The sequence below is a fragment of the Octodon degus genome, unplaced genomic scaffold (genome assembly GCF_000260255.1).
Source record: "Octodon degus isolate 3935 unplaced genomic scaffold, OctDeg1.0 scaffold00145, whole genome shotgun sequence".
NCBI classification, from domain to species: Eukaryota; Metazoa; Chordata; class Mammalia; order Rodentia; family Octodontidae; genus Octodon; species Octodon degus.
The window spans coordinates 138,832-150,584 of NW_004524721.1; the positions used below are offsets into that span (position 1 = coordinate 138,832).

The 11,753-nt window shown below is 37.7% G+C and overlaps 1 protein-coding gene across 3 annotated transcripts in view; it reads right to left on the reverse strand.

Annotated features, from left to right (window-relative positions):
* LOC101589209 (sperm-associated antigen 6) overlaps positions 1-11,753 on the reverse strand; it is a 105,915-nt gene that overhangs the window by 53,597 nt on the left and 40,565 nt on the right. For all 3 annotated transcript variants that reach the window (XM_023701985.1, XM_012517089.2, XM_023701984.1), the window contains 2 exons: positions 3,910-4,076; positions 540-723 (listed from right to left, as the gene is read on the reverse strand). In XM_023701985.1, the coding sequence (XP_023557753.1) occupies positions 540-723; positions 3,910-4,076 (351 nt within the window). The remainder of the gene's footprint in view (positions 1-539; positions 724-3,909; positions 4,077-11,753) is intronic.

The following is an 11,753-nucleotide window of genomic DNA, read 5'->3' on the forward strand; positions in this document are numbered from 1 at the left end:
CTTCTTTCCTTCTTTCCTTCTTTCCTTCTTTCCTTCTTTCCTTCTTTCCTTCCTTCCTTCCTTCCTTCCTTCCTTCCTTCCTTCCTTCCTTCCTTCCTTCCTTCCTTCTTTCCTTTATTTATTTTAATGTATTTGGTACAGGGCCTCACTACACAGCTCAAACTCACAGTGATCCTCCTGTTTCAGCTCCCCAGGTGCTGAGATTACAGGCCTGTGCCACCACATCTGGTCTTGGTGCACCTGGGGCAGGGCTGAAATGGCACGTGGTACCTGAGATCGAACCTGGGGGTCCTTGTGCCTGTCTAGGCAGGCACTTAGACTGCTGAGCTATCACTGTGGCTCCATCCTTCCCTCCTTTAAATTTTCCTTCTATTTAGAAAAAGAATGAAGTGTATAGGTATTCTTTGGAGATGTGATCCAAACAACTTGGCTGTCATTTAAAACTGATCTCTCATAATGTACAAAAACTTCCATACAACCCCATCTACAGTACAGTTAAAAAACTAATTTGATTTAAATTTTTCAACATGCTCCCTGACCTGCATTATGTCTTGAAATATATCCAAGTGCCCAGGCAGCAGCCTCCTTGACTCCAGGGTCAAAGTCTTCCAAGCAAATCACCAGTGCATCCAGTGCTCCACAATCAACTATGGCTTGAGCTCGCTGTGGAGAATGTTTACCAACTGCTCTTAGCACAAAGGCAGCTGCTTTCTTGTAGAAACGCTATGAGGGTGAGGAAAACCAAACTCAAGGTGAATTGTACATTCACATACACAAAATATAAAGCAAATTTAAAAGAACATTAAATTGATATTAATATAAATAAACCTCAATTGTTTTTGCATACAAAAGATGAGAAATATTATGAAAAATATTTTGACTATTTTACAGTCCTCAAATGCTTCCATTCAGTAACTAAACTGAAAATGAGGTCAGTTTTAAAGTACATTTCAAATCTTTTACTCTGAAGCATCCACTTAAAAATTTTAGAGAAGAAAGGTTTTCTATTTTTTACAGTGACTACTAAAACTCACTAGGTAAGTAACTCTAAAGAACCTGCTGTTGAAGTCTTCTATTTGTCTAAAATAGTGATATAATAAGAATTATAGGAGAAAAAACATAGATGTATGCTTAACACATTTTATGTTTAAAAATGTATTTGCCACTATAAGAAATATGCTATGTTAAAACTAATGTTTTGATGGGCTACATTGTCCTTAGTTCTTTTAAGTTATAGCAATATTGGTTATGGCTACTAATATTTCTACTAATTTCTGATAAGAATTAGGGTAAAGTTTTCAAGTGACTTTCCATAGATTTTCCTGTAATTGCGTAAAAGTAATGATAATATATTTATTGTCACAACTTTCAGCTAATTATACTTTTTATTTGCAGAATTGTTAAATTACACTTTACAGGGCTGGTGAGATGGCTCAGTGGTCTAAAGCACCTACTTAGAACAAGCTTTGCAAAAAGCACAGGGGCCATGGTTCAATCCCCCAGCACCACATGCCAGCCAGCCCCGCCCCCTGGTGGACTGAGCTGGCCACACACAGACACACACACACACATAAATAAAAATAAAAATAAATACTAAAAAAAAAATACACTTTACAGGTCAATAGTCATTTCTAGCTACAGTTCTTATAATTCACACTTGCTGCTTTTCTTTCTCCTACTTTTTACTTCTAAATTTCTAATGCTCCCCTCTCTTATTCATCTTGAAAAGAATCACTTTTAAAAAAGGAAAAGCAAAACTATAGGACTTTGTACATCATAAAGAGGAGATTTAACCTGAGAGATGATTTACAGGTTGGTAGGTAAAAGAGATCTAAACTTGAAAATAATGCTTTGCACCCTCAATGAAAGTTTTCTAAATGCATTCTTTTCTGTCAAGAATTTTTTGCCTCTTTATAACTCTTAATCCTCTACTGAGGACCTTCTATGTGAGACAAAAAAACACAGCCTTTGTTCTCAAACAGAAGCACTAATAATCCAGGAGGAAAGATGTGTAACAGTATTTACTAAAGAAAAGAATACCTACAACAAAAATAAGGTGGAGGCATTAATAAATTATCCTTGAATCTAGAAAACATTTTTGAATATTTAGAATTTATTTCTTACATTCTGGTAAGATACAGGTATCACAAAAATGGACTGGCACACACCTACAATCCCAGCACCTGAGAGGCTAAGGCAGGAGGATTGCTGTGATTTAAGGGCAGCCTGGGTAAGAAAGTGAGTTTAAGGGAAACCTGAACTGCAGAGTGAAACTGTCTCAAATACTCTAAATAAATAAATAAATAAATAAATAAATAAATAATAAATAAATTTTTAAAATGCAAAATTCAGTGTCATATACTACAATTGCAATGTTGTACAAGCATCACCACTATCTAGTTCCATTGCATTTTCATCTCCCCACCAAAAAAAAAAAAAAAAAAAAAAAAAAAAAATCCCTTATAAATTAAGCAGGTCCTGTATTCTGGTTCATTTCCCCAAAAAGATCACCACTTAGCTCTATCTAAATGGATTTCCATATTCTTTATATTTCATCTAAAGTGTATCCTATAATACAGGTCTTTATATTTTGGATCTTTCACTTGACATATTTCCTAAGAGTCATCAATGTTATAGCATTGATCAACACACTACTTCCTTTTATGTATGTATTATAGTTTCTTGTAGGTATATACATTTTGTTCATCTACTCAGCTGCAGATGGACTTGGGATTCCTTTCACCTTTTGGTTAATGTGAATAATACTGCCTTGCATATTTGTGTATAAATTGTTTTTGTGTGCTTGGCTTTTGCAGGACTGAGAACTTTAAGAGTCCTGTGCATGCTGGGCAAGTGCTGTACCACTGAGGTACATCACCAGCAACTATTATTTTTATCTTGAAACAAGGTCTCACAAAGTTGACTGCTTTGGCCTTGAGCCTGTGTATTTCATGCCTCAACCTCCTAAGTAAGTAGACTGTTATGATAAACTAGCTGGGTAGAATCAATAGCCCATGACCTTATCTAAAAGGACCCTTCCTCTTCCTCTTCCTCCTCTGCCTCCTCTTCCTCTTCCTCATCCCTACCCCTCTCCCTCCCCCTCCTCTTCTTCCTAATGTATTTTAGTACAGGGACTACAAATTATCACTGCACAGCTTGGACTTGTAGTGATCCTCCTGTTTTCAGCCTTCCAAGCTCTCGGATTAGAGGTGCCACCATACCCTGTCTTAGTCCCCATCTCACTGTGCCCAGGGTGTGGGGCTGGCAGGGCACACCTGGGGAACTTTGTTCACTGAGTCTGTCTAAACAAGCGCTTTAGTCCACTGAGCTATTTGGCTGCCCCTAAAAGGATTATCAATAATAATTTTTTAAAAGTCATTATATGGATAAGTAGAATAGCACCATATAGGAAGGGAACACATTGGGGTATTCACAGACATTGTCAAATCATGTACAAACACTTGTTTACATAGTAAAAACTGTTTTATCAAACCTTCCACTAAATATATTTTCTCCTTTTGATTGTTTCCCTACTCTTTGATTCAAAGTTCTCTAGATACAGTACCATAGTTCATTAGCATGTAATATTGCTGAAAGCAATTATTTGTTTACCTAAGGCCCTATAGTCTTCCCTAAGTCATCCTATAACTTTTTAAAATTCCTGTATACAAAAATACTGCTTAGCTTACAATTCAACAATATTTATATCAATTATCTCTTTACATTAACATCAAACAATGACAGCATATTATCCCAAAAATGAAGTAATCTAAAGATGCTATGCAGTTTAGAGAATTCAGGTTCTATTAATATTCTGATAGTTATAGAGCTTACAAGTTTATGACTATGCCCAAAATATCAAGTTTTAAAAAATAAATATACTGCGTAAGTTTTTTCTTTAAATCTTACATTCTGCTCTGCCAATGAATAAACAAGTTGTGGAAGGATGTCCCCCTTTACAACTGCTTCTGCTAAGTCATCACTGTAATTAGCCAGTCTCCCAAGAGCCAAAGCAGCAGTGTGTTGAATTGTTGGGACCACATCGAGAAGCAGAGGCCTCAGCAAAGATATTACACCTGTGATAATTAAAAAAAGAATAGAAATCAGAAAAATTTAAATTAAAAAGCTAAAAAAAAAAATTTCTGGATATATTCCATCAAGAAAAGTAATGGTATTAAATCCTCCAAATCCCAGTCCAGTTCCCAAACCAGTACATAAACCAGTACTACTTCCCGTTGTTGTTCCAAAACTGGTACCAAATCCAAAACCTTTGTTCTGAGTACCACCAAAGAGTCCAGTAGTGCCTGTGTTAGTTGGGGCAGAAAAGCTGAATGCAGAACCTGCAGCTGTAGATGTTGTCCCAAATCCTCCAAACCCACCTGCGGGTGCTGCGGTGGCTGCAGCGGTGCCCGAGGTACCCAAAGGTGTCCCAAAATTGAAAGCCATGTCGCAGGAGCCGGCCTTCCTTAAGAATGAATCTGACCACTTGGCGAAAAAAAATAAAGAAAATAACACTCTTCTGGCTTGGATTTTTAAGGAGATTACCAACAATTTACTCTTCACTAAGTCTGAAATAAACTAGTCACCTCACATTTCTTCAAAAATAGCCTTCAAAAAATTTACATCTAAAAAGCTGTATATACTTTAAAAGGACAAAGGAACATAATTAACATTTTTACAGCAGCATTTTCTTAAGCATCACAGTAATTATTAATCTCTGTTCTTTTTATGGCAAGTAAATACAAAATGTGTTCTTTGCATATAACTATAATTACTTGGCTGTTGAAGATTTGAGATTCAGAGTGTAAATGGGACATCAGTTTTTATATACGTGAACTTAAGTTGGGAGGAGTAAAGAAAAACCAAAAGTATTTAATGATTAATGTGGTTTTCTTTTTGTTCTATAAGATGTGAAAATATATTTTTTTTATTATTTGGAGTTTATAGAATACATCTAAGCAATTAGGATAACAGAATGACTGGTTTTGCCACTTTGTTTTTTAAACCTTTATTTCTAAAAATGAAAACGTTTAAATAAATTCTTAATTTGTAATTTCAAAAAAAAAAAAAGAAAGAAAAGTAATGGTAAAAGTCAGTAAAAACAGAAATATCCACTAAAATCCAATGGGATACATAAAGCATCTAATGGATGAAAATATAAAACCATATAAGCTGTAGTTATGAAATAGGCAACACAACATGGAAACAAGAAATTCTTTGAAGGTGTCAAAGAGTTAAAATCTTTAATTCAGCAAGTAAATAACTATGTGCCTGATAAAGTTGTAAGGAGGAATGCAGAGGAGGCAGAGTATGTCTAGACAATGGCCAGCAGGAAAGAAGACAGGGTAGATTTTCCCTTGAGGATGTTCAAATCCTTTTAAAATATGTTGTCCCGGGCCAGCCAGATAGAACAGAAGACTAAAGCGTCTGCTTAGGGCAAAGCTCAGCAGCCAGGGTTCCATCCCTGGCCTGTTGTGTCAGCCCTGCTCATGGGACATGCTGAGACAGCGATTGAGAGTGGGCAAGGTAGCTCACACTTATAATCCCAGAGTTTGGGAGGCTGAAAATAGGATAATCACTATAAGTCAGATTTATGTAATGAGATCCTGTAGACTCTGTACTAAATACTATATATATATATTCCTTTCTTCTCAATGAAGTCTTAAATGTGGTCTCTTTGATTGAAACTTAATGCACTTTATTTTGGAAATCTGATCACGATCTTTCTCAGAGTCAAGGGAGCTAGGAGGGCCATTCAGCTAGGAACTCACACTCAGAAAAGGTGGCATGACTATTACTGCCAAATACATTCCTTAGCATACAGAAGTAACACTGTGTTACTAGTTCTTATAATATTTATCCTAGGATTGAATATGTTAAAAGAATATCGCAACAATAAGAAAAGTAACATTTATCAAGCACTTATTATATCCAAGCACTGTTCTATGGAATTTTTCCTATTTTAATTCACCTAACTTCTATAAGCAATTGATGAAGTAAACTCTATTACTGTACCTATTTTATAGATGAAGAAATTGAGACTGAGAAAATCTAAGTGATTCACACAACTATTAGATGGCAAAACAAGGTTAGAATTCAGACATTCTTTACTTATATTATTAAATATTATTCATTAAAAACTGAGGGGCACGGAAAGAGATACTAATAATTATTAACCTTTGTTATTTGATTACATATTCCAACTCTTTTCTTTTTTAATTTTATATATTTGGCACAGGATCTCACTAAGCAGCTTGGACTCATAGTGATTCTCTTGTTTCAGCTTCTCCAGTGCTGGGATTAAAGGCATGTATCACCATGCCCTGACCTGGTGGCACACCTAGGACAGGGTTGGCATGGCCTGAGGTACTGGTTATTATACCCAGGTTCTTGTGCTTGCCTAGGTAGGCACTTAAGTCAGCTGCACTATCTCCAGGGCCCAATATTCCAACTCTTTACATGAACATTCATTACCATAAAGATTGTAAAATTGTCAACTGTTAGCTTTGCTTCACTGATACTTTTTATAGCCTAAGGTTACAACAAAGGTAGTGACAGAATTCAAACTGGAAAAAAGTAACCCTCAACTTTCTAAGCTTAATCTATACCAATTTAATAAGGTTATTATTTCATGTCTTTAAAAACACATCTAGGGGCTGGAGAGATAGCTCAGTAGAATAAGTGCTTGCCTGACAAGCACAAGGTTCTGAGTCCAATCCCCATCCCCCAAAAAGAACAGTATTTAAAACCACATCTTGATGATATATAAAAACAAATAACGGGTGCTGGCCAAGTAGCTCAGTGGATTAAAGCACCTGCAAGTAGGTACAGGGGCTAGAGGTTTGATCCCCAGGCTGGCAGTGCTACCCTCACCATCAGGGTGCGCAGAGATGGCAATTGAGACTGGGCATGGTGGTGCAAGACTGTAATACCAGCTCTTGGGAGGTTGTTAAAAGGCAGATCACTATCAGTCCAATCTAGTAGTGAGACCCTGAACACCCTGTAGACCTTTACTTAAAATACAGAAAACAACAATAACAACAACAACTAGCATTACACTGTTTTACTATGTCATACCTAGACACATTTAAAATAGAAATAAAGAGGAGGGCATTTCAACATGGCTGAAAAGTGGAGGAGCTACATTGGAACTACCCAGAGAAAATCAACTAAAACACAGGTAACTGGATGAAAGGCAGAGACATACATCCTGATGCCAAAACCAATCTGATATTAGAGACTTGCAGATCAAACAAAACATAAGACATAGGACTTTATAAAATGGTAAACCCCACATGGCTACCTATGAGACTGCAACCTATATGCTGAACAGTAACTGCCATTGTGGGAGGTTTCCCAAAAGATGGATGGACTGATATAGTGTGGATAATTGAAGTCACACAGGATAGATTTGGGATAAAAGGTCACTTTCAACTTTTGCCTTGCTCCAAACAGAGGAATCTGTAGCCTGGCAGCAAATATCACTAGCACACACAGAGGCCAATGACCAGGAACCTGTTGCTCCCTGTTTTCTTCTTTTTTGTTTTTGTGCATCATAGCAGCTAAGTGGAACCTAAAGCAACAGAGAGGTTAAGAATTGCAGTGAATCAAACATAATGACCCCTCCTAAGCTGTGGCAAGTGGTGCGAAAGGATTTAAGAAGAGGGATATAAGCAGCTTAGGATATCGTGTAATAGTGAGTAGAAAGTCAGTTCTTCCACTGTGAGAGAGGAGAGACTGAGCAACCTTGGGCTGCCTCTACAGTTGCTTCAAGGTCAGAGAGTCCAGTAATTAAATACCACACCATTCCTATTACCATCAAAGGGGAAAGGTAATGTATCATTGGGTGTGGAACACAGGAGGCTGTACAAGGACCATTAGGGGCTGCACAACTGGGAGCTATATTGGGCTCTCTCTGACTGAGGGCACCACAACAACTAAGAGCAGTGCGGAGACTAACATGGTATGATGAAGGCAGGAGACAAAGGGCCATCTAAAAAGCTTCTGACCAAAGACAGGCCCCAGCCTTCCCATTCAGAGGCCAGAATCAGCCCTGGATTGAGGAGGAATCCCAGAACAGACTTGGTAGGGTTCCCAAGCAAAGTATTGGTCTCTGACTTGCACACTACTACAGAACAGTGGACGCTAGAGTAATTACTTTGGTTTTGTTGTTACTGTGGTTATTATTGTTGTTTTGCTTGTACATTGTTTTCATTATTTTAGTGTTTATCTTATTTTTTTCTGTCTGGAATCTTTTTGGTTGTTTACATATTTATTTTTTTATTTGTTTTGTACAGATTTTTCTCTATTTTCTCAAATTTAAGTGTTGACTTTTCTTTTTTCTTTTTGATGTTTTCAGGTCAGTGAATATTGTCTCTCATCTTCTGGTTTGCTTTGATATTCTTTAGTTGTATCCTTCAATTGTTCTTTCCTGTTTTCTTTTATAGTGTCATAAAGCTTAGATAATCTTTGTCTTTCACGCTTGTTTCAACTACATTTCTCTTTATCTCTCTGTTTTGTCTTCTATCTCTCTGAATTCTTATCACAAATTGTAAAATCACTCCACTAAGATGAAATTTATTGGATACAAGTTCCTGATTTACATTGGATTTTGTAATGTAAATACAGACCTTGCCTCTTTGATTAAAAATAGTTTAGATTAAATATGTGGACCAGGGGGGCAGAGAACAGGTGAATGGCTAGGCCCAGAAGAACCCAGACTCATGGCATGGAGAAGGCATGAAGGAGCAAGGGGAACTGGTCTTTGTGTCTGCCCTCAAGACTCCAGTTATGTGGTGGGGAGGTGCTCAGACTGAACTCAGGGGAATTAATTAACACACAAATTTACAGCACAAAGAGTATGGAGACCTGGGCCTAGGAACAGTCTGGTCCAAGCCCAGGTACAGCAAGGGTGAGACCCATTTCTGCTCCCTTGGAACCCCAACAACCACTGATCAATCGCCCTCCATGCCTGCCAAGTGAGTGAGAAATTCTGCTGCATTCTTGGGACCCCAGATCCAGCCCTAGCCCAGGCTCAGTGAGTGTGTGGGAGAGATTCAGCTATGCTGCACCTGTGTGGTCCAGTCCAAGCCCAGGCGCAGTGTGGGTGAGAACCTATACCACCCCTTTGGGACCACCACCACCACCACTCCACAGTCCCCCCCCCATGCCCACTGAGTAAGAACTTCTGCCACGTTCATGGAACCCACAGATCCAGCCCTAGCCCAGGCCCAGTGATGGCATGGGAGAGCTACCTCTTCCCTCTACTCCACCTTGTCCCCATCAGACTCAGATCAGGCCTTGCATACAGGCCTGGGGTGAACTATGCAGCAGCAGCTCCTGAAGAGAGAGTAGGGGAGAGAACCACCCAGCTAGTCCAGGAGCAGAACATCTTGCCAGAGGGGCACACCAGTTTCACTCTCAAGGGAGACTACATGAAGGAGCTGAGCACAGCAACCAGACCCAAGCCAGGCACAGCTGGATAAATTCAAACTTTGTAGATCTCCACCTGAATTTCAGTAGGTGCTAAGGCTATAACTGGACCAAATTTCTATAACGAAGGTCAGAGACATTGCTATGCAAAATGACAACCAAAAGGAGGAAAATGCAATCTCAGACCCCAAGCCCACCCATAACAAGTGCAGAGGACACTAACACAGAACAAACTAGGAATCACACAGTTGAAATCAATGAACCAACAGCTTCTGAAATAAAGAAACAACTGCAGAAAGGTGTAGAGGAACTCAGATTGGAAATGGAAAAAGAAATCCCTGAATTAATAGCATCTGCAGTTAAGAATCAAATGCAGAAACATATGGAGAAAACCTAATGACAATCCAGAACATGTGCAGAGGACACTAGCTCAGCTGAAATGTATGAATTAAGAGCACTGAAAGTAAATAAGCAACAGCAGAAAGTCATAGAGGAACTCAGAGCAGAATTCTTTTCTGAAATAAAGAAAAGATTCACTGAACTCATAGAATGTGAAGTAAAGAATTAAATACAGAAACATAGGGAGGAAATGCAATCTAAAAAATACTCTTCAGTAAAAGAATGAATAACTGCTTCTAAAGGAGAAAGCGATAAAAAAATAAAGGAGATTAGAAAAATAATGGCTTCCTTGAATGAGCAATATAGGAAAGAAATAGATCACATGAAGCACAGTCAAAGAGATATAGAGGAAAATAAAATCTCAGTCATAAGCTTGCAAAACCATTTGAGTGAAAGTGAAGACAGAGTTTCAGATCTTGAAGATGATGGTGCACCTAGTGAAAAGGTAAGAAAAGATCACTTAAAAACAATTAGAGTGCAGGAAAAAATAATTCATCACTTGCAGGAAGATGCAAAGATGAACAATGTGAGATTAATAGATATAAATGAGAAAGAAGGAGTCAATGCCAATGCCATTTAAAAAATATGGGCAGAAGTATGGCAGAAAACTTCCCAAATATGAGGAAACAATCTGACATTCAGGTAACCGAAGCATACAGAACACCGTGTAACCTCAACCCAATTAAAAACACACAGAGACATATAATACTCAAGATCTCAGAAATCCAGCACAAGAATAATATACTGAAAGCCACTAGAAAAAAAAAGATCACTTTAAAAGGAAAACCCATCAGAATAATGGCCAACTTCTCTTCACAAACCATGCAGGCAAGAAGAGCATGGAGCAGAGAACTTCACGTCCTCTATGAAAACAAATTCAATCCAAGAATACTATCCCCTGCAAAACTCTCTTTCAAGTTTGATGGCAAAGTGAAATACTTCCATGACAAAGAACAAATAAAGAAATTCATGATGACAAAACCAACCTTAAACAGGCTCCTGAAAGATGATCTGGAGAAGGACCAAAATGATCAGAACTCCATGAATGAGATCAGAAGCAACCAACTAAATAGGGTAAACATTAAACACAACAGAAAAATGACTAAACAACAGGAGGTAAACAACATACCAATCATAAGTCAATACATCTCAATTATAACCATCAATGTAAGTGGACTCAATTAACCAATTAAGAGAAATAGACTGAAACAATTGGATTAAGAAACAAAATTCAACAATATTCTATATAAAAGAAACACATTTAACTCATAAAAACATTCATAGGCTGAAAGTCAAAGAATGGAAAACAATACTACATGCCCCAGCACCTCTGAAAAAAGCATTGGTAGCCATCCTATTCTCAGACAGTCTCAAGTTCAGACAAAGAATAATCAATTGAAATAAAGAAGACCACTGTATACTGGTTAGGGGAAAAATAACAGAGGAAGAGGTAACACTCATAACTATGTATGCACCAAACATAGGAGCACCCAACTATATAAAGAAAATCTTAATGGACAAAACAAATCTAATATGCAATACTACAATCTAAACAGGAGACCTTAACATCCTCTTATCCCTAAAAGATAAGTCAATCGGACAAAAAATTAGCAAGGAAATAACTGAACTGAACCAGATCTTGGAGCAAATGTACTTGGTGGACATACATAGAGTGTTCCAAAGAAACACAGCTGAATACACACTTTTCTCAGTTGCACATGGGTCATTTTCTAAAATCAACCACATACTGGTCCATAGGTCATGCTTAAGTATATGCAAGAAAACAGAAATTATCCCATGCATATTATCTGACCACAGTGCAATGAAACTGAAAATAAATGACAAAAGAAACCAGAAAAATACCCTAAATACATGGAAATTAAACAACACCCTATTCAACAACCATGGGTCACAGATGAAAT